This window comes from Acinonyx jubatus, chromosome A2 (genome assembly GCF_027475565.1).
Source record: "Acinonyx jubatus isolate Ajub_Pintada_27869175 chromosome A2, VMU_Ajub_asm_v1.0, whole genome shotgun sequence".
Lineage (NCBI taxonomy): Eukaryota > Metazoa > Chordata > Mammalia > Carnivora > Felidae > Acinonyx > Acinonyx jubatus.
The window spans coordinates 44,746,609-44,770,450 of record NC_069383.1 but is presented as its reverse complement, the minus strand read 5'-3'; the positions used below and the strand labels follow the sequence as shown (position 1 = coordinate 44,770,450).

General features: G+C 42.8%; 2 protein-coding genes across 8 annotated transcripts in view; one reads left to right on the top strand and one right to left on the bottom strand.

Moving 5' to 3' along the window:
* LOC106968679 (RP9, pre-mRNA splicing factor) overlaps window positions 1-23,842 on the bottom strand; it is a 209,694-nt gene that overhangs the window by 51,277 nt on the left and 134,575 nt on the right. The window lies entirely within an intron of this gene.
* FKBP9 (FKBP prolyl isomerase 9) overlaps window positions 1-23,842 on the top strand; it is a 41,344-nt gene that overhangs the window by 2,351 nt on the left and 15,151 nt on the right. Inside the window, exons 2-6 of the mRNA XM_015065062.3 lie at window positions 10,885-11,030; window positions 11,417-11,606; window positions 12,261-12,406; window positions 15,665-15,854; window positions 22,169-22,314. Coding sequence (XP_014920548.2) covers window positions 10,885-11,030; window positions 11,417-11,606; window positions 12,261-12,406; window positions 15,665-15,854; window positions 22,169-22,314 — 818 coding nt within the window. The remainder of the gene's footprint in view (window positions 1-10,884; window positions 11,031-11,416; window positions 11,607-12,260; window positions 12,407-15,664; window positions 15,855-22,168; window positions 22,315-23,842) is intronic.

Below are 23,842 nucleotides of genomic sequence, written 5' to 3'. Positions count from 1 at the left end.
ACTCCTGGCAATGGATGAGCGGTCCTAGTTGTCCACATTCTCCTCAACAACTGTAATTGTCTATCTTTTTTATTCTAGCTCTCCTAGGGGGTGTGAAGTGGTATCTCATCGTGGTTTTGGTTCACATTTCCCTAGTGGCTAATGATGCTGAGCATCTTTTCATGTGTTTATTGGTCATTTGTATGTCTTCTTGCATTTGCGTTTTTAGTTAGAAAATAAAGAAGGGGCGCCTGGGTGGCTTAGTCAGTTAAGCGTCCGACTCTTGATTTCAGCTCAGGTCATGAGCTCATGGTTCCTGAGATTGAGCCCTGCATTGGGCTCTGCGCTGACAGTGCAGAGCCTGCTTGGGATTCTCTGTCTCTCCTTCTCTCTGCTCCTCCTCTGCTCTCTCTCGCTCTCTCTCAAAATAAATAAATAAAACTTAAAAAAAGAAATGGAGGAAGAATTTCCTGCTTGTGCTGATGATAATTAATAATTCCTACTAGAACAAGCTGCTACTTTCTACCCTCTAGCTTGGCAGCCACTGTGAGGCAGTGTGGGACAATGGAAGACATTGGAAAGAGGCACTACCATCCCTTCAGCCAATATGCAGTGTCTGCCCCTGAAGAAGGTGTCCTTCCCTGTCCCTACAGCTTATGGTCCAGGCCATCACACAGTATGATATGTACAGAAAGGATAATAGCATACGCTTTTGTTTCTCGTGTAGAGTCCACACAGTTCTTACCACATACCTTTTGATATATGAATTCATTTAATGTCAAATGAATTCATTTAACCTCACAAACAGTGAAGTAGGTAACTCAACAACAAACGAAGAAACTGAGGCTCAGAAAGTTCAAGTAATTTGCTCAAGGGATCTGGCTACTAAGTGGTAGACTGAGGTTTTGAACCTAGGCAGTGTAATGTCCATGGCAGTATATATAGTCTATGGCCTGTAGTCTATGCATATATATAATGAAAAGAAGACAAGGAGCTGTGGAAAACACACAGAAAGCTTAACTGTATGTTGTGTGGGGATGGAGAGAGAGAGAGTGGTTGGGATGGAGTTCCAGGATTGCAAAGGTAAGACCTGAGGATGATTAAAATTGACCGGGGCTGAGCTGAGGGGTGAGGGCTGTGGAGAGAAGAGAGGGTGTGGCTGATGGAGGGAAGAGCCTATGCAGAGGTTTGGCGGTGGGAGTGTTGTGTAGGGGGACGTGAAAGTTGTTCACAGTGGCCTCAGCTTGGAGTGGCAGTGGGGGAATGACCGAGGGGGAAAAGAAAAGGCCAGAGGAGTCTGGGGAGGAAGGCTGGGCCCAGCTTTGAGAGATCTTTTTTGCTTGGCTATTGAATTTGGACTTTGTCTAGGACAATGGAAAGCCACTTAAGAGTTTTAGTCATGGGGGTGAGGGGTCAGACTTTTCTGTGGCTGCTGTGTGGACAGTGGAGTGGAAAGGGCAGGATGCATAGTAGGTGTTTCATTAGTGTGAGTTGTTCTCCAGGGCGTCCATTCCTTTGGGAATTTATGAAGTATTAAGGCACAACTTTGCTATTCCTGCCCAACGAGCTTAGGGAAGGAGAAATCTAAGGTGTTTTGGGTTCTGGCTACTGATTTGGAGGTTTTGCTCAGAAGAAAATGGCTGTCACCCTGACCAGAGTCGTAAGTCACAAAGGGCCTCTGTTTCCACAGAGCTTTCTTCCTCTGGGCCACTGGCTCGGGCATGGTTTCATTTTATTTTGGAGCCTCCGTGGGCCTGTTAATATGTTCCTGTGGCTGCAGCTCCAGATCGAAGTCAACAGCGGCTTCCCAGCTACACTTTTTAGGAAAGTGCTCTCACTTTCCAGCTCTTGGGAGCTCCTTGTTAGCCACTCCTGATTCAGCATTTTTAGAAGTTCTATAGCATTCCTAGCAATAAAGGTGAGGGGGATGGTCTCTTTGCTCTGATTTCCTTCTGGAGACTGAAATTTACCATGTTGCTGTTACCCTTAGCAGGCAAAGCTAGCCTCTCGTCAGTTCATTCATAGCCTCCAGGCTTGTCTGCAGACACTCAAAGTCCCGATATTCAGTAAATATTATCGTGTGTCTACCACATGTCCTGTCGGGTGGGCTGCTCTAATGCAGTGGTGTTCAAACTGTACCTGCATCTCAATCATCTGAAGAGATTATTGTACACAGCTCCTGAATCACTAGGTCTGGGTGGGGCCTGAGGATGTATTTGCCTTTCTAAGTGCACAGGTGATGCTTTTGCTGCTGGTCTGAGGACCACACTTTGAGAACTATTGCTCTAGGGGCACCTGGGTGGCTGAGTTGGTTAAGCGCGGACTTCGGCTCAGGTCATGATCTCGTGGTTCCTGAGTTCAAGCCCCGCATTGGGCTCTGTGCTGACAGCTCGGAGCCTGGAGCCTGCTTCAGATTCTGTCTCTCTCTCTCTCTTTCTCTGCCCGTCCCCCACTCATGCTCCGTCTCTCAAAAATAAATAAACATTAAAAAAAAATAAAAGAGAACTATTGCTCTAAAAAAATCAAAGACTTATTAACAGACATCAGATTAACTTTATATATTCATTCATTCATTTATTCATTCCATTCACTCAACAAATATTTATTGAGTACCTACTGTTAACACCTGATGGGTATTGAATGAAGGGATGTTAAGGCTCACCTTCTCTGCAGGATTGGTTCTGGGAAGAGCCAGGGAGCTGGGCAGCACGGCAGATGGTATCAAGGTGTACTGGAGGAGTTAAGTAGTGACAGGGAGACTAGTCAGGTCATGACAAGGCTCACTTAGGCAGGGAGCTTTTTATTTTCCCAGAGAGAGAGAGACAGAGAGAGAGAGAGGAACTGTGCTCTCATGCCTGAGTTGGGGAGAAGGGTAGAGGGAGGGGGGAGGGGAGAGAGAGAGAATCCCAAGCAGGCTCCACTCTTAGCGTGGAGCCCGATATGGGGCTGGATCCCATGACCCTGGGTGGTGATCTGAGCCAAAATCAAGAGTCGGTTGCTCAGGGGACCTAGGTGGCTCAGTCAGCTGAGCATCCAACTCTTGATTTAGGCTCAGGTTGTGATCCCAGGGTCGTGGGATCGAGCCCTACATCAGGCTCTGTACTGAGCGTGGATCCTGCTTGCAATTCTCTCTTTCCCTCTGCCCCTTGCCCCCACTCCACTCCGGGCACTTTCTCTCTCTCTAAAATAAGTAAATAAACAAATTTTAAAAAAGAGCCATATGCTTAACTGACTGAGTCACCCAGGCGCCCCAAGCAGGGAAATTTTAAAAGTTTGAATTAATAAAAAAAAAAAGTTTATTTATTTATTTTGAGAGAGAGAGAGAGAGGAGAGAGAGAATCTCAAGAAGACTCCCTGCTGTCAGCGTGAGATCATGACCTGAGCCAAAACCAAGAGTGGGAAGCTTAACAGATAGAGCCATCCAGGTGCCCCTAAAGTGTGAATTTGTATGGCAGCTCTTCCTCTGGAAAAGCCATGGGATGAAAGGGAAGCTGCTGCTGGAGTCTTAGCCCAGTGTGGCTCTCCTGACTTTAGGAAAAGAGCCTACCCTCCAGGCAATTCTTCTTAGGATCTCCTGAGGTCATTGGCAGGCTTACTTAGCTGCAAAGACTTGATACATTGCTTTTAACTTTCATTTGTGAGTCATCGTGAGCGACTGTGCATGCATATTGATCATTTAATTTGGCTATATTTTACTCACTAAGAACTTGTGTAGAAGAAGATTTATAGAGATCTAATATTTTAACTTCAGCAGTTGCTGAAAGACAAAACTCCGCAAGAGCAGTGCAATGATTTCACTTTGCAGAGGTTTTCTCAATCATATTTTAACGTGCCAAAAATCATCCAGGCCAACGGCTCACATTTCAGGGTCTGATCCTCTGTGAAGATAAGAATGAATGTGTTCTTTCTCATTTCCCTCTTCTCCACTCTTACTCCTTCCTCTCTTGTCCCTCACCATCTCTCTCTTCCTCCATTGCAGTGTTCTTCATTTTTCCATCTGGTAGTGGAACTGGTTTGCCAGTTCATTAAGGGTTTGCCTTTTCCCACTGCCACGGCTCATTAGCAGCTGGTAGAGGTAGTTGTTTGGGGGAAATAATCTTGGACAAAGAGTCTGGGAAGCACATGGTGTGTGGAGAGAGACGGGAGACAGAAAAGTCAGACTTGGCTTTCCACTTTTTTTTTTTTAATTTTTTTTTTTTAATGTTTATTATTGAGATTCAGAGAGAGACAGAGCATGAGCATGGGAGGGACAGAGAGAGGGGAAGACACAGAATCTGAATCAGGCTCTAGGCTCTGAGCTGTCAGCACCGAGCCCTATGTGGGGCTCAGACTCACAAACTGCAAGATCATGACCTGAGCTGAAGTCGAACGCTTAACTGACTGAGCCACCGAGGTGCCCCATGGCTTCCTGCATTTTCAAGTCTACACTGGGGCCCAGGCTCCTTGGTGGAACTCAGCCAGGGAAAGGTCTTACCTGGCTCATCCCAGAGCTAGGCTAACAGCTGGGAGGTGTCTGCTTTTGTGCATTTCATGCATTTTTCAATCCCATTCACATATGGCTCTGGCGGGACCACAGCCCTTCTTCAGGCAGGTCCCGTATGAGCCAGTCGTCTTGAGTTGGCCTGAGACTGGACCAACTTTGAGGCACCCAAAACATGGTTCCCATGTCCCGTGGGCTGGCTCTTTATTATCTTGCTTCCCTCCAGTTACAAGTTCTTAAAATATGGTAGTGTCTTTAATGTTCAAAGAAATGAATTCAGTCTAATAGATAGTATTGTGAATATAGTTAAGAATACCGTATTGTATACTAAAATTTAAAAGTATACTTTATTTACACTTGAAATTTACCGACAGGGTAAACCTTAAGTGTTCTCACCACAAAAAAGAAAGAAAGAAAATGTTAACTGTGTGAGGTGATGGATATATCAATTAGCTTGATTGTGGCGATTATTTCACATTGTATACATACATCAAAACATCCGATCATACATTTTAAACGTATGCAATTTTTATTTGGCAATTGTACATCAGTAAAGATGGGAGGGAAAGTAACGTATTCAGCTTTTATTTGTCTACGCTGAATCTAAAATTGGCATACAGAGCCAGCTGACTGGTCCTGTCATAGCTGATCAGGACCTCAGTTCTAACCTGAGGGCGGTTTTCTCTCCCTTTTGTAATGGCCATTTTTCCTTTTTTTCTGCATCTGAGATAAAAATAATCTCAGCAACAAGTAGTGTAAGTGTATATAAATTTTTGTCAATAGTTTTAAAATTAATTTGTATTTTTTTATTTAGTAAAAAAAATTTTTTATTGTTTATTTTTGAGAGAGAGACAGCGTGTAAGCAGGGGAGGGGCAGAGAGAGAGGAAGACACAGAATCTGAAGCAGGCTCCAGGCCCCGAGCTGTCAACACAGAGCCTGATGTGGGGCTCGAACCCACAAACCATGAGATCATCACCTGAGCCGAAGTCGGACATTCAACCGACCGAGCCACCCAGGTGCCCCTAATTTGTATTTATTTATTTAAAAGTTTATTTATTTTGAAAGAGACAGCGTGCCAGCGGGTGAGGGTGGGGTGGGGGGAGGGGCAGAGAGAGAGGGAGAGAATCCCAAGCAGGCTCAATACTGTCAGTGTAGAGCCCAATATGGGGCTCGAACCATGAACTGTGACATCATGAGCTGAGCCGAAGTGGATGCTTAACCAACTGAGGCACCCAGACACCCCCAGGCTCCCCAAATTTTTAAAAGTAGTATCATATAGGGGCGCCTGGGTGGCTCAGTTGGTTAAGCGTCTGACTGTTGGTTTCGGCTCAGGTCATGATCTCATGGTTTCGTGAGTTCGAGCCCCACATCAGGCTCCAAGCTGACAGTGTAGAGTCTGCTTGGGATTCTCTGTCTCCCTGTCTCTCTGCCCCTCCCCAACTTGTGCTGTCTCGGTCTCTCTCAAAATAAATAATTAAACTTAAAAAAAAGTAGTATCATATATTATTTTTGCATATGCACAGAGTCTTTAAAACCAGTTAAATAGTTCCATAAAGCTTAAAATTGTAGTTGCAAAGCTGCTAGGAGTGGGGAAGGGGCTCAGGGTGGGGTGTAGTAGTTTTAGATGCAGACTTAGCTCTAGGCTTCCTTCTGCCCTGCCACCTGCCACTCTTCACCTCTGCAGACTGTGGGATGCACAGGGCTTGGCCAGATCCCCCTTTGTTTCACCTAGATTCTGTTTCTTCCCTACTAGGTCAGATCCTACACCTGTTCCCTTTCTGTCTTCCAAAATTTTGTTGCCAGCTCTTGACAGCAATGGTCTCCTCTCCTTTTCCTAAGTTGTTTTTGTTTGTTTGTTTGTTTTTTCACAAAGAAGAATGTAGGAACTTGGGGAGGGAATGGGTTTTGGGGACTCTAGGGAGGGAGTGCATTCAGTTTGATATATGTTCTTTTATTTATTTATTTTTAATATTTATTAAAAAAAATATTTATTTAAGTAATTTCTACACCCAACATAGGGCTCAAACTCACAACCACAAGATCAAAAGTCAAATGCTTTTCTGACTGAACCAGCCAGGCATTCCATAACATATGTTCTTTTAACAGTTCATCCTCGGGGCGCATGGGTGGCTCAGTCGATTAAGCATCCAAGTCTTGATTTCGGCTCAGGTCATGATCTCACGGTTCATGAGATCAAGCCCCGACTTGGGCTCTGTGCTGACAGCTTGGCCTGCTTGGGATTCTCTCTCCCTCTCTTTCTGCCCCTGCCTTGTTTGCACTTTCTCTTTCCCTCAAAATAAATAAATAAACATTAAAAAGAAAGTCCATCCTCATTGAAGATTGAAACCTACGTATAGACATAGAGCCACAGTGGGGCGCCTGGATGGCTCTGTTGGTTAAGCGTCCAACTTCGGCTCAGGTCATGATCTTGTGGTTTGTGGGTTCGAGCCCCGTGTCGGGCTCTGTGCTGACAGCTCAAAGCCTGGAGCCTGCTTCGGATTCTGTGTCTCCCTCTCTCTCTGCCCCTTCCTTGCTCATGCTCTATCTCTCAAAAATAAATAAACATCAAAAAAAAAAAAAAAAAGACATAGAGCCACAGTATTTATGCTTTAGGAATGCAGCCACAGAGTTAGTTACTTATCCTGAGGAATATCCTGCAAGTCATGTGTGTGCATGTGTAGACAGTTTCATGAATTGGTTATGATGGGTTTTATGTGATGTCTCCTGTTTTAGTGATCCTTGGGCTGGTAAACTTGAAGACCATCACTGGAGGATGCTGTAGCCCCCCCCCTCCCCCCCCTTCAGGGCGGGGAAAGTAGAAAGAAGTGTCAGGGATAGCAATCAAAGGGTCTATAGCAGTGAATGAGCAGAGGAGAAAAATAAGCTGATGGAGAGGAAAGGGGGATTTTGGACGTGCTAGATGATTTCCATTTGGCTTTCTAGGTCCTTCTGTTCCACTTGGCTTTTTGCTGTGTGCATACTATGGGTTATATAAATGACTCCCTCGTCACCTGGCTTCTGGTTGGGTTCAGTCAGTGGGGCATCAGCAGGAGATCAGAGGGAGGAGAGTGAGGTGGAGATATTTATTCCCTGGGCTCCCTGCCTGTAGGTCTCCACCATTTGTGTCCCTGGACCAGAGGTCCTAGCTAAGCTTGTCATGTGGCCCTGAACCATCACCTTCTCTGTACCTGGATCCTTCAAGCCCAGGTCTGACAACAGCACCCCCATACTTGTCCCCAAGGTACTACATTGTCCCTTGTGTTGTCTGCACTCTGCACACTCCTTTGCACACAGCCCCTTTATTAAACTTTCCTGCAACTGCCTAGTTTGGATGTATCATTTTTTTCCCGCAGGACCTCAACTGGGACTTCTGCAAAAGGTGTAAATCAGTCAGATACTGGGACAGGCCATATAAGTGCTTATTCCAGAGCTTGCAGAAGTAATTTTCATAACCACTTCTGGGCTTGACTCTGCAAGTGAATTTGTGCCAGTTGTGCTGATCGGCACAGATTTACTCAGAACGATTTTATTTTTCCAGATGGTCAGAGTTTTAAGCAGGAGATAAGACTAGTCTTGCATTGTTAATTTCTCACATATGTAAATTTTTTTGTTTTTTGTTTTTAGCACTTTGCTTAGGTAGTCATCAAATGAAGAAATTAATACTGCAAGGCAACAACAGTTAAAAAAATTTTTTTTTAATTTGAGAGAGAGAGAGAGAGAGCGCACAAGTGAAGAAGAGAGGCAGAGGGAGAGAGAGACAGAGACAGAGAGAGGGAATCTTAAGCAGACTCCATGCTCAGTGTGGAGTCCGACATGGGGCTCAATCTCATGACCCTGGGATCATGACCTGAGCTGAAGCCAAAAGTCAGATGCTCAACCGACTGAGCCACCCAGGCACCGAAACAACTGTTTTTATATACCATCTAGGGCCTGGCCCCATGCTAGGAGGTTAAGGGTAGGATAGACCTGTGTTCTCGCTTTTTTTCCCCAGTTGGCTAACTTTGTGAGCTTGGAAGATTCTTTCCCCTCCAGAGAGCCAGAGTATCAGCACCCACCTTGAAGTGTTGTCTGATGATTAAATGGAGTAGTATGTGGAAAAGCTTAGTTTGCCACTGTACCTGACACATAATAAACACTCTAAATAGTAATTATTATTAAAAACTCTTATTAAATTTGGGAACCATATTCAGGTTCTATGGATGAAAAACTTATTTCTAAGGTAGTTTCCAGCCTGTGCATTGTAGCTGTTTGCACATGTTCTGTACCTGGGATGTCTTTGAAGCTTCGAGTTTTGGTCCATTATTAATATAAACCCACCAGTTGGATGATGGTTCAGGGCATGGCAAGGCCCCAGCCAAGTGAAATTAAAGAGCTGGCATTCCAGGGGGCGGGTGTTGGTCCCTGGAGGTAGAGGGTGGAGGTGTAAAGCTGTCTTGGGCACACAGTTGACCATGTGTTTTTGTCCTTTGGCTTGCTGACCTGAGCTTGGAATTTTGCTTTCTGTTCACCGACCTTGCAAAAGGAAAGTTATTAAAATGGGTTGTAAAACTAGGAGGAGGAAGCATAAGAAGGGCGGGTCTGAGGAAGCTGCCCTGATGGGTGGGGAAGTGGACTGTGCTGCTCCTCCAGGTTGTTCATTAAGGAAAATGAGGAAAAGGTGGCAGTAATTTACCAAATGAAGAGAGCACACCCCAATGAGGTAAATTCTAACAGCTCTTAATATTTTATTACATGTGTCTTTCATCATCATTTTGAAAATTAAGAGAGAATTAAAGAGAAAACAAGTTAAGCCACCTGAAATCGCCTACTCGTAGAGTACCATTGGTAATGTTTTTATGTGTCACCCTGTGGATTTCGTATGCATCTATGTATGTCAATTCAAAATGGAATCCTTTTATGCTGTGGCTCTATAGCCTGTACTTTTCTGTTACTGTATATGTCCTCTTGTGCCAATGGACATAAATCTGATCTTTTTAAATGACTACAGAGCGTTTTATTGCACGACCTTGCCTTAAATGCAATCAGTGCCATACCCTTGAAACTTCATATTTCCAGTGTTTCATTGTTATAAACCAAGCCCTGTAGTTGTTTTCTTCAACATAGTATTTGAAACTCTCTGGGTATCTCTGCTGGTTTTTTTGTAATAGGCAAAATCCATGCCTTGGATGTTTTTATATCTCCCAAAGCACCTAGCACAGTCTCCTAATAGGCAAACCCTTGATGGTTGTAGAATTTGACATAAAGAGGATGAGATCATAGATGTTGGTCACGGTTCCATTATTTATCTTCCAACCTAAGGCCATCACCAATCAGCCTTTAAAACACATGTATTAGTGATTCTAAGACTGTATCAGACTTTCTATGACCTGTAACAATTATAGTAATATTGGCATAACTCTTAGGTTTTCAGAGCACGTTACCGATTGTAATATCATATATATCTTGGGATGACTATTATTGTTACTCCCATTTTTGTGGTGGAGGAAATAGGTTAAGAGAGTTTAAGTATCCTTTATGCTATCATGCTACTTCTCCAACTTACAGACCTAAAGATAAAAAGAAAAATCAGGGGCGCCTGGGTGGCTCAGTCGGTTAAGTGTCCGACTTCAGCTCAGGTCACGATCTCGCAGTCCGTGAGTTTGAGCCCCGCGTCGGACTCTGGGCTGATGGCTCAGAGCCTGGAGCCTGCTTCCGATTCTGTGTCTCCCTCTCTCTCTTCCCCTCCCCTGTTCATGCTCTGTCTCTCTCTCTCTGTCTCAAAAATAAATAAACATAAAAAAAAAGAAAAATCAGATAAATATGGTAATGGAGCATTAGTATCTTACGTTGTTGCTTTTAAACAATCACATAGGGGCGACTGGGTGGCTCAGTCGGTTAAGCGTCTGACTTCGGGTCAGGTCATGATCTCATGGTTTGTGGGTTTGAGCCCCTCATCGGACTCAGATGAGTCCAGCTCAGAGCCTGGAACCTGCTTCGGATTCTGTGTCTCTCTCTCTCTGTCCCTCCTCCACTTATGCTCTCTCTCTCTGTCTCTGTCTCTCTCAAAATAAATAAACATTAAAAAAAGATTTAAACAATCACATAGAAATTGAATAAACTATTTTTAGTGGAAGACTTGATAGCTCTTTTGCAAAATAGACTTAATAATATAATATATTAAAAATAATATATTTTTTTTCTAGGGAAAGTTACATCACTGCTTATCTAACTGGATTTACTGGCAGTATTCACAATAATTAAAAAAACTCCAACCCTGAAAGTACTACTGGTGAAGACATTTCCTGTATCAGTAACTCCTCTACAGGCTGATTTTGGGTTGCATTGACCTCACTCTATCCAGGGGTACATTTTCACTGGATGACTTCACTAAGGGAAGGATTAATTTGTACTTTTCTTTTTCTTGTTCTACCTCTTGGGTCTTCAGCTATGACAGAGACTCTACTTTCAACGTGTTTGTGGGAAAAGGACAACTGATTGCAGGGATGGACCAAGCTCTGGTTGGGATGTGTGTAAATGAGAGGCGCTTTGTGAAGATCCCCCCAAAGCTTGCCTACGGAAGTGAAGGAGTTTGTAAGTTTTGTTCCATATTTGTAAACGTATCTGCAGATACAACCAGAACATTTGAAGGGCGTTCAGTCAAGCAGACCAGAGGATCTGCAGAGACTTTAAATTGGGGGGAAATGAGAAGCAATGAACATATACACACACAGCACTAAAATTTTATCTTCAGTTAATTTCTTCTAAATATAAAAGAAGTTGTTATTAACACTGGTATATTGAATGTCACCCTTGTTGAGAGGAAAACATTTTTTTCTCTTTTCTGTTTCATTTGGAGGAAAGAGGGAGGAAGCATGGCCCATTTTAGAATTGTTCAGCGACCCCCTTGAATCCTAGGTGTTTATTCATCTGGCCCAAAAGGCAGCAACTTCTCAGTGTGAATTCTCTTTAATTTTTAGCTGGTGTGATCCCCCCAGATTCAGTTCTTCATTTTGATGTACTTCTAATGGATATTTGGAATTCTGAAGATCAAGTTCAGATTCACACTTACTTCACACCCCCCAGTTGCTCTCGGACCATCCAGGTATCTGATTTTGTAAGGTACCACTACAATGGAACGTTCTTGGATGGGACACTGTTTGATTCAAGGTAAGTCCTGCCATTCAAGGTAACATTAGTGAAATGCCCCTTACTACCTTCTGTCTCACCTGCTTTTTATGCCCATCAAGAAACCAGAAGACAGACTCTTCCCAACTTCCACCAGCACCAACCCCTTTCCTTAATGCTTTTGGTAAACGTTTCATGCTCCATAAAGCCAGATCAAAACTTGAATATATTTTACAGAAATGTAAGAACAATGTTTCTCTAAATTAACAGTATCTTGAGAGCTCATCAATAAGTGAAGAGCCCTATTTCCAAATAGGTTGATGCATTTTTTGGTCCATTTTTATAGTTTTCCCATGGAAGGAAGAGGGGAAGGCTGAATGTATGTGAAGCTATGGAGAACTTCAAGAGTAGGGTGCTAAGCCAGAAACAGTAAGCCTTTTGGGCTTTCCTGTCATTATAGTGTATTTGGTTAGATAGAATAGCAGGCCAATTAGACCACTGTGGTTTAATTACATGATTTCTCAATTTGAAGACTGCTGCTGTCTTTGGGAGTGAAGATCCAAAAATGCCTGTCTTCAGAGATGGGTATAGGTTCACTATTTAGCTGATAATTGGGTATCTAAAACATTATCGAGGGATGAGTTGGAAACACCCTCATAGCATGGAACTTTTCCCCCCTTTCTCATTGGTTTTCAGTCATAATCGCATGAAAACATATGACACATATGTGGGCATTGGCTGGTTGATTCCTGGAATGGATAAAGGGCTGTTGGGGATGTGTGTGGGGGAAAAGCGCATCATCACCATACCTCCTTTCCTGGCCTATGGAGAAGATGGAGATGGTAAGTCTTTCTCATTCTTCAAGCTACTCTCATCTCTCCTTATTTTTATTGCCGTGATTAATTCAATTTACCACATGAAACCCGCCAGACCTTTTGGCCTAGACTTGCACTGTCCAATATAGTAGCCACTAGCTCCATATGGCTATTTATATTTACATTTAAAATAAATTAAAACTAAATAAAATCTAAGATTCTGCTCTTTAGCTACACTGCCACATTTCATGTACTTAAGAACTGCATGTTGCTGAGGGCTACTTTCCTAGACAGTGCAGGTACAGAGCATTTCCATCACTGTGGAATGTTCCGTTGGGCAGTGCTAGTCTAAATCATCTAGTGTCTCATCACTGAATTGTAGAATCTTCCACTTATTCATGGTCATTGGCTTTTCATAAGTAAGCATCTGCCACTGCCCCATAAACTGTAACCTTGGGCACCAACCTCTCCAGCCTACATTTTCCCATCTGTGAAATGACAAATGAACTAGAAAGTCTAAAGACTGTAGATATCAAGGTATAAATTTAGTATATGATGCCAGAATTGCCATTTTTCCCCCTGATTTGTTCCTTCACAGTGGACTTTACCTGTGACATTAGTTCCAGGTGGACAGATGCAAAGCATGTTAGAAAAAAAACATTAATTTGAATTAGTGTCCCTTTTGTAGAGAGAAAACAGACTATTGTTTGGCAAATGGAATTTCACAGTGACTCATATTTTAATTTCAGGCATATTTAATCACCCTGGCAGGCTAACACAACAAAGACAACCTCCCGGCATTTAAACAAGTAGATATAGGGGCACCTGGGTGGCTCAGTCCATTAAGTGTCCAACTCCTGATATTGGCCCAGGTCATGATCTCACGGTTTGTGAGATTGGGCCCTGCATCAGGCTCTGTGCTGACAGCACGGAGCCTACTTCTCTGTTTCCCTCTCTCTCTGCCTATTCTTCTACTTGTGTACTCTCTCTCTCTCTCTCTCAAAAGAATAATGAACATTAAAACTTCTCTTTAATCAAGTAGATATACGTAGCGAAGAATTGAAATGATAAAATGATACATCTAAGAGTTTACTGACTGTGGTACCTGACTTATAATAACCCTAAAATAATGTTTTCTAAGCTATGTTTCCTGGCTCTGTATATCTACAGAGCAGGAGGAGAGAGAAGGAAATGGGGCTCAGCCTTCTCTCCTGTCCACTTCTACTTTTATTGCTGGGGATCTGCAGACAGTCTCTTCAAAAAGCAGGTGTAGGGATTCCATGCTAAAAGAAAAATAAAATTTGAAAACAACTATAATTGTAATCTGTAAATACAAATTCTCCAGTCTCCAAGACATGTTGTTATTCTTATTACTCAAATGGTCTCATCCTTAGCCAGGGGGAGTTTATTTCCCAGGGCTCTCAAATCCTTTTGACGTCATCCGGGTGCATATGTCATACATAGTAAAACTAGATGCCTGGCCTAATTTGAGGAGTATTATTTATTTATTTTAAATAAATACTGAAGGGGTACCTGTGTGGTTCAGTCAGTTAAGCGTCTGACTTCACCTCTGGTCATGAATGATCTCACAGTTCATGAGTTCGAGTCCCTCATTGGGCTCTGTGCTGACAGCTCGGAGCCTGGAGCCTGCTTTGGATTCTGTGTCTCCCCCTGCTTTGGATTCTGTGTCTCCCCCCCTCTCTGCCCCTCTCTACTCACACGCGCTCTCTCTCTCACTCTCTGTCAAAAATAAGGAAAACATTTAAAAAAATTGAAATAGTTATTATTTAGTATTTTAATACTGTGCTCAACTACCTGGGTATGACTTTAAATAGGTGAATTCTATGATATGGAAATTAGATCTTGATAAAGTTATTGTTAAAAAAAAACATAGATGCAATTAGTACATGATAATGCTAGAAAAATTTAAACTCTGGAGTTACATTTAAGGCTTTCTTTTTTCTACTAAATTAAAAAATACGGGAAAGTACAAAAGATTAATATTCTGTCACACCCATACACACACTTCAGGGATTGACCACACCTTACATTCCAGAGTCTGACTCAGCAGCTGCTTTCAGAAGATTTCATGATTTCCCTGAGGGGAAGGAATAGGGGTGGGCTCTGCCAGAGCCATTGAAGGAGCTCAGGCTTAGTGTACTGTCTTACTCACTTGCCCAGGCCTACTCCTTTGCAAGGTATAACAAATGGCAAGTAAGAGTGTGGAGGTAGGTGGTTTTTGTCAGTTAACTTCCTTCATCTCAAAGTACTGGATTGAGTTATTTATTGCTTGATGTTGATCTTTGCAGGAAGAGTTAGTGCCCAATAATCTCTTCATGTAGATTATCATTTTGCAGATACTCAGTAAGTCCCCACTGCTGGGAACATCCAAAAGAAGCAGTATGATCCAGAAGTGAGGTGGAAGTGATTTGAGGATTTGTATTTTGCAATGTGGGTGCCATTTTTTTCCCTCTTAGCTAGCTTTAGTTTTATTTATATCTTGTTTTAGATGTAGTTAATACATTGAATTGTGCATGTTGCCTCTTCAAAAAATTGGCTGTTGGTTCCAAAGAACAAGTCTGTGTCATATTCTGCAGAACCAGGTCCAGGGTTTGGAATTTATACCTTTAAATGTCTGTGATTTGCATTTGTATGCAAACAGAGACCCACAGAAGCATTTGGGCTTGCATGTGGGTGCATAACCACCCACATAGCACCTTGATTTGTCAGCACAAGCATAGAAAATATGGTTGTAGTAGTCTTGCATGTCATTAATATTGGTTTGCTCCTTTTCCTGAAGAAGTCTGGCTTCAAATATACCCGCCAGCCCATGGTTGGGCACCATGGACACAATGGTGACAGAACATAGTTGGACACCAGGAGGACCACCCAACATGCAGAAGAACATTTATTCCCTTGGCTTGAAAACTTTAAGGAATGAGTAACACCAACACAGTGGGAATTGAGTTGTAGTTAAAAGTACTTTCTAGGGGCGCCTGGGTGGCTCAGTCGGTTAGGCGTCTGACTTCGGCTCAGGTCATGATCTCACAGTTTGTGAGTTCGAGCCCCGTGTCAGGCTCTGTGCTGACAGCTCAGAGCCTGGAGCCTGCTTCAGATTCTGTTCCTCCCTCTTTCTCTGACCCTTCCCCACTCACACTCTGTCTCTGTCTGTCTCTCTCTCAAGAATAAATAAACATTAAAAAAATGTTTTTTTAATAAAATAAAATAAAAATACTTTCTAAATCTTGTGTCCTGATTTCATCAGCTTCCTCCATTTCCCTCTAGGGAAAGACATTCCTGGACAGGCATCTCTGGTGTTTGACGTTGCGTTGTTGGACCTCCATAACCCCAAGGATGGCATTTCCATTGAAAACAAGGTAGTGCCTGAAAACTGTGAGCGGCGAAGTCAAAGTGGGGACTTTCTCAGGTATCATTACAATGGCACGCTTCTGGATGGCACCTTCTTTGATTCCAGGTAAGGACATAACTGGAGCCTTTACTCATCAGAATGACTTATTAAATACAGTCTACCTCTGGCTGGACCATGATCTGAATACTCTGTCAGTGCTGATTTGTAGTTAGTATTTTCATCGCCAGTATAGACTTCTGTTTTCTGACACTGAATTCCTTCAGAGGCTGTTGGAACAGTCTCCTTCTTGGGGCCTGGGGCATAGAAGTCTACAGGAAAACAGGAGAGGCTCAGCTTACACGCCCACCATCCCCCTATGGTGTCCTTGACTATCCAGTATGAACCCACCTATGGGATCCAGGATGGGAAGTGGCCAGAACTGAGGTCTGGGTGGTAGGAGGAGGAGAGAACAGACTTGGTGCCAGGAGATCTGGGTTCTAGCCCCAGTGTATGGTCTGGCTTCCCTGAACTTCAGGTCTTTTCCCCTGGTATTAGCACCTTTCTCAGAGATGGTTAAAGAGATAAGGGATGTGAGAGTGCTCTGTGAACTTCAAAGGCTACTGCAGGAGGCCAGTTGGGTGCATTCAGCTTCCTTCTGGTTGCTTCAGAGGCTAATTACCATGCCTCTGTTGTTATTCAGAGTCCTGTTTTGTTTATTGGGCTTAGCTTGCAGTTGTGCCAGTGGCTGGAGCAGGCAGTTGCTGTGTCTTGCTCTTTCAAGTGGTAGGTATGTGCTCTTTGGAAACCACCTCTCTAGCTTCCTGTAGAGCAAACAGGTAGTGACAGCAATCTACCTGTCTTTCTGAGGTAATAAGCTTCTAATTTCTTGAGTCATCCAAAAACAGGACAGAAGAATTTTTATGTGGTATTCCTTATATGGTATTATTTTGTTTGAATAATTTATCTTTCCTATTCTTAGGGTCTCTTTTACAATTTTCATTTAATTTCTTTGGAAAAAGTAATAGCCACATGGTTCAAAATTAAAACAAAGTATGTATTAAGGTATATCCTATTATCTACTCCTGCCTACCTCACATATCCCTCCCCCCTCCAGCCACTTAGAATTAACTACTTTTACTTATCGATTTTTTTTAAAGTAAGCTCTATGCCCTATGTGGGGCTTGAACTCATGACCCTGAGATCAAGAGTTGCACACTCTACCACTCTACTGACTGAGCCAGCCAGCCACCCCTAGAATTAACCACTTTTTTTTAAGTTTATTTATTTACTTTCAGAGTGAGAGAGAGAGAGAAAGAGAGAGAGAGAGGGAGAATCCCAAGGAGGCTCTTCGCTGACAGGGTGGAGCCCAACATGGGGTTTGACCCCACAAACTGTGAGATCACAACCTGAGCTGAAATCAAGAGTCGGAGGCTCAACTGGCTAAGACACCCACTTTTATTAATGAGTTTCTATTTGATTCTTCCAGTGTGTGGGTTTTTTCCTAATGCAAATATAAAGAAATACAACTACTCTGCCTCTTGCTTTTTTTTTTTCACCTTGGTTTTTTTCCATATTTAATACATAGAAATTATTTATTTTTTATGTCTGCCTAGGTTTCATTGAGTGAATATTCCAAACTTACTTAACATTACATTCCCCTATTGATGAACATTTGAGTTGTCTTCAGTCTTTTTCTGTTACAGAAAACATTCAGTGTGTATGTATTATTGTTATATGAGCTTGGTTCTGTCCTACACACACACACACACACACACACACACACACACACACATTTTTTTTCTAAGTAGGCTTCACACCCAGTGTGGAGCCCAACATGGGGCTTGAATTCATAACCCTGGGGCTCAAGACCTGAGCTGAGATCAAGAGTCAGACACTTAACCGACTGAGCCACCCAGGCGCCCCTCTGGAATTATATTTCTAATTAAGACCGTTTTTTTCTATTGTACACCATATTTCTTTCCATATTAGAACTATAATTTTATTAGATTTAAAAAAAGCTTTCCATTGGAGTGACTGGGTGGCTCAATTACTTAAGCATCTCGCTCTTGATTTTGGCTCAGGTCATGATCTCGCGTTTTATGAATAAGGAGTCTGCTTGGCATTTTCTGTCTCCCTCTCTCTCTGCCCCTCCCCTGCTCATGCTTTATCTCTCTCTCTCTCAAAATAGATAAAGAAACATAAAAAAAAAAGCTTTCCATTTCAATGCATTGGGATCTAGTCTGTCCTAATAACTACATAATATTCTTTATATGGATTTGCCTTAATTTAGGTAATCAATCTCAATTGTTTTCTACCTTTTACTGAAGTATAATTAATGTACAGTGTAGTTTCAGGTGTGCAACATAATGATTCAACAATTCTATATATTACTCAGTGCTCATCACGATAATCATAGTCCCATCTGTTGCTTTCTACCTTTTGATATTCTTTTTAAATTTAAGGTTTATTTATTTTGAGAGAGAGAGTGAGAGAGAGAATCCCAAGCAAGCTTCACACTGTCAGCCCAGAACCATGGGGCTCGAACTCATGAACCATGAGATCATGACCTGAGCCAAAATCAGGTTGGATGCTTAACAGATTGAGCCACCCAGGTGCCCACCTTTTGACATTCTATGTAGGGCTGCAGTAATTATTTTTGCAGCTAAATATTAACGTGTAAGATTGTTTTCTTGGGATACATTTCTAGAAGAATCTCTGGAACAAAGGTATTTGGGGTTTTTTTTCAAGAATTTTTTTAAGTTTATTTATTTTGAGAGAGAGATGTGGGAAGGGACAGGGAGAGGATCTCAAGCAAGCTTCCTGCTGTTAGGGCAGAGCCCAGTGTGGGGCTTGATCTCATGAACGGTGAGATCATGAGTTAAGCTGAAGTTGGACCCTTAACCGACTGAGCCACCCAGGCACCCCTGGGTCAAAGGTATTTTTATAGTTTTTTGTATACACAACCAAGTTTTCCTCACCAAGCCTTTACTCACCATCAGTATCTAAAAATGCCCCATTCCCTCAAACTCAGTGACATTGAGAATCATTTTAAAATAATCTTTGCGAATTTATAGGAAAAAAAATGGAACCTTATAGATTTCATCTGTATTTCTTCATTGCTACTGAGGTTGAAATTGTTTTAAATGTTTATTACTAGACCATTTGGATACCTTCTTTTATGATTTACCTGTTTGTATCTTTTGTCTGTTTTTATGTTAAAGATACTGGTATTTGTCCTTTCCTTATCAGTTTGAATATATGAAGACCTCTATACATTAAAGATAGTAACCCTTTTATGGTTGTATATTGTTGAAGGAATATTCCTTATTTTTTTGCATTTTAATTTTTGTTATTGTGATTTTGGACCTATTTAAATGTAAACTTTTTATGTTGTTAAATACATTTAACTTCTTTATGGTTTCCTTTACTCTTACATAAATTCTTATATATTCTGTCTTTGGGGGCTTGGTAAAAATAAAAAATCTGTCCCCTCCCCTGGAGTACATAAACATTTGTCTATATTTTCCTTAAGCCTTTTTAATGGTTTTAAGGTTTTACCCTTTAAAGTATTCCTTATTGGGGCATCTGGCTGGCTCAGTTGGTAGAGTATGTGACTCTTGATCTTGGGGTCATGAGTTCAAGCCCCATGTTGGATGTAGAGCTTCTTTCTTTTTATTTTTAGAGAGAGTGAGAGAGGACAAGCAGGGGAGAGGGACTGAGGGAGGGGAGAGAGAATCCTAAGTAGGCTCCACCCAGAGCCCAATGTGGGGCTCAATCCCACAACCCTGGGATCACGACCTGAGTCAAAATCAAGAGTTAGATGCTCAACCGACTGAGCCACCCAGGCACCCTGATTATGTACTAAATTCTTACACATACTTTTGGGTCTTTGTCTAAAATTTATACCCTTTTTTATGGACCTAGCTGTGTATAGGCCAATACCACACTTTTAACTATAGTTGCTTGTTAGTTTGTATGGTAGAGAGTATTCTTTTTTCCTTTTTATATTTATTTTTATTATTTTATTTGAGAGAGAGAGAGCACAGGCAGGGGAGAGGGGCAGAGGGAGAGAGAGAATCTTAAGCGGGCTCCACACTCAGTGCTGAGCCTGATGTGGGGATCAATCCCACAGCCCTGGCATCATGACCTGAGCTGATATCAAGAGTCAGACGCTCCACCGAATGAGCCACCTAAGTGCCCCTCTTCTTTCCTTTTTAAATATCAGGTTTTTAAAATTAAGTGATACATTGACGTGGGTCGAAATCCTAAAAGTACAAAAGGGTGTACAGTGAAAAATTTCCCTCCTATCCTGTCCCTCAATCACCCAGGTCCCCTCTCCACAGGGAGCCGGTGTTTTTAGCTTCATAGGTCTCCACATGTACACGGTGAAATACTTATACACATTCTCCCATTTTATTTTTTTACAGGAATGAGAACTTGCTATATCCTGTACCTTCAGAACATTTTAAATAGTTTCTTTTTACAAATGAATTTTGGAGTCTCTCTTCCCCTCTCCCCACACCACTCAGATTTTGGTTGAAATCATTTCAAAATTCATAAATTAGTTTGGGGGAGCATTGACAACTTTCTAGTCCTCAACTTTCCCATTGGGGAAACATGGTACTTTCCCTTTTTTAAAACAAAATTTTTTTAAATGTTTATTCTTGAGAGAGAGAGACAGACAGACAGACAGGCAGACAGACAGACAGAGTGTGAGCAGGGGAAGGGCAGAGAGAAAGGAAGACACAGAATCCGAAGCAGGCTTCAGGCTCTGAGCTGTCAGCACAGAACCCAACGCGGGCTCGAACTCACGCACTGCGAGATCATGACCTGAGTCAGATCATGACCTGAGCCGAAGTCGGACGCTTACCTGACTGAGCCACCCAGGCGCCCCTCCCCCACCCCCTGCTTTTATTTAAGTCTTCTTTTAAAGATATTCGAATTTCTCTACATGTCATGGCCACCCTGCTCATCCATTCTCTTCTTCTGAGGCTCTTTTCTGCCTCTCATCCTTGGCCTCTTTGTTTCCCCAGTCCTTTCCCCTGGGCAGATCCCGCCTCCTCAGTGTCCACTGTCTCCCCCATCCCCATGGAACCTTTGCTGACTGTTCCACCCAGTGGCTCTTCCTGCTCTGAAGCACCTGCCATCTCTCCCACTGCTTAGTGTCCCTTTATAAGGGACCCTGTCTGGCAGTTGTCCTCCTCTTCCCTGAATCCCTGGTGGTGGCTGTTCTCTGCTGATGATCTCTCAAGTACTGGCCAGGGAGTAGTAACCTGGGGAAGGTGATAGGTTGGCTCATGGCTAGAGGATGCTAGGGAGCCAAGCCTGGCTTCCTTGATGGCTGTGTTCCCATCCTGGCCCTCCTGGCTCATGTGAGTGGCTGCAGTCTGGAGTTCCTCAGTGTGGGGGGGAAAAGGGTATTTCTCCATAGCCTCTTCTGAGATGTTATGTAGACAATCTGCTTCCTGAGTGAGGAGAATCGTCTGTTATCCTTTTTCATGTCCCTTGACTTTGTGGTTGGTCTCTGGGGGTATTGAGAAGGGAGAGCCCCTGACGGAGGGTCTTTTCATCCCCCTGGCACCATTCGGCTGGCCATCTATTCTGAGGTAGTCATCATGTTTGAGGTAATGGTGGAACTGACTGGCTCTTTCAGGACAGACTTTTTGCCACATCTGCACTGGGTGGGGGTGAGTAATGAGTGCAGATTACTGTGGTTCAGACTTTGGTAGTAGACGTGGCAGATGAAGTTTTATTATTTTATCCTAGAAACATCTGGCTGTGAGGACTTGATTCCTGTCCTCACCAAACTCACAGTAATCGACTTCAATTGGCAGTTTATACAAAGGCTGGATCTCTCCACTGAGCAGAATGCTTGGGCCTCCTGCCAGTGACACTTGGGAAACCCAAGCACTCACCAGAAGGTAGCTTGGTGAGCAGAAATTACAGGAGGAAGGGTTCATCCAGGCTCTGGTAGACACTGCAGAGTTAAATTACTCTCTATATGTTACTTTTCAGGCAATCCAAGTATTCAGGTCTGACATATACAGATATTCTCTCCTTTAGAAACTGGAGACATTGTCCTTGTGACACATTCTTAGCTTCTAATAAGATGCTTTCTTCATTAACTTCACATGGTTACCAAGCACAGTCCAACTTATGTTAGCTGCATTTCTGTGTGTTTGCATCTCATCCATAATCTGGCCAACCCAGAGGCCTGGAGGGCTTGTTTCTGGGAGTGTGTCTGTACGTGGCTGCTCCCACGCTGTGTGTGGGTTCTCGGGGGAGCATGTTTCCAGGCTGTGTCCTCACATTCTAAGGTTTGGTCTTTTCCAGGGTCTGGAGGCCTCTGCGTTCCTGATGCCTCATGGTACTGACTAATGCACACAGCTGCTGTGGTATCGCTCGTGAGGAACCTCTGTCTTCCCTTCCATCTTTTCCAGCTACTCGCGGAACCGCACTTTTGACACATACATTGGGCAGGGCTACGTGATTGCTGGCATGGATGAAGGTTTACTTGGTGTTTGCATCGGAGAGAAGCGGAGGATTGTGGTTCCCCCTCACCTCGGCTATGGAGAGGAAGGAAGAGGTGAGTGCTGGCTGCTTCTAGGCTGGTTTCAAGTAATCAAAGCTTCTTGAGAGCCAGAATATGGAAGCTGAAGTCCCATTTAAGACTTAAATGTCGGGGCGCCTGGGTGGCTCAGTCAATTAAGCCTCCGACTCTGGCTCAGGTCACGATCTCACAGTTCATGAGTTTGAGCCTTGCATTAGGCTCCGCAGTGTTAGTGCAGAGCCTGCTTTGGTTTCCCTCTCTCTCTGTTTTTCTCTCTGCCTCTACCCCACTTGCATTCTCTCTCTCTCTCTCTCACACCAAATAAATAAACTTAAAAAAAAAAAAGACTTAAATGTCCAAATAGCTTTGGTTTCTAGACATGCTCTATTCTTTCCTCTTGTCCCCACTACCAGTTTCCCTCTGAAAATTCTTAGTTATGCCAAACTTGGAAGAACTTTGCGATGAACTCTTAGATTCATCAATTGTTAACATCTTGCTATGTTTTTTTTAAGTGTATTTATTTATTTTGAGAGAGAGAGAGAGAGAGGGTGAGAGTGTGCATGATGGGGGCAGGGACAGAGAGAGAGAGAAAGGAAGGAGAATTCCAAGCAGGCTCCGTGCTCTGCATGGAGCACAACTTGGGGCTTGATCTCATAATCCTGAGATCCTGACCTAAGCCGAAATCAAGAGTTGGGCACTTAACCGATTGAAACACCAGGTACCCCAACATCGTGCTATGTTTATTTTCTCTCTCTCCTTACATTTGTTTGTTTGTTGTTGTTGTTGTTGAGCCATTTGAAAATATATTGCAAACCTCCCCTTATCGATTTTTGGTTTTTAATGATTTTATTGATGTATAATTTATATGCCTTAAAATTTACCCATTTTTTAATTAAAAAAAAATTTTTTAATGTTTATTTATTTTTGAGAGAGAGAGCATGAGCAGGGGAAGGTTAGAGAGAGAGGGAGACACAGAAACCGAAGCAGGCTCCAGGCTCTGAGCTGTCAGCATAGAGCCTGATGGAGGGCTGGAACCCACAGACCGCAAGATCATGACCTGAGCTGAAGTTGGACCCTTAACCAACTGAGCCACCCAGGTGCCCCGAAAATTTACCCATTTTAAGTGTACAATTCAGTGACTTTTAGTAAATGTAGTGAGTTGTGTAACCATCATCCATCTAATCTAATTTTAGAACATTTTTGTCACTCTAATAGCAAACCCCCTTTCGAACATTATACAAATGATACATGTTGAGTTTAGAAAAAAGAAAATACAGATAAAGAAAGAAAACAAAAATCTCCCACAATCTCACCATGCAGGAATAAACACTGTAATGTGGTAGGCAGAACAGCAGCCCCAAAGATGTCCCTGTGCTATCCCCAGAACCTGTGAATATGTTACCTTTCATGATAAAAGGGATTTTGCGGATGTGATTAAGATGGGGATGTGATTAAGATCTTGAGATGGGGAGGTTATCCTGGATCATACAGGTGGCCTTGATGTACTTAAAAGAGCCTTTGTAAGAGGGAAGCAGGAGGTCAGAGAGAGGGGAAAATGCTCAGC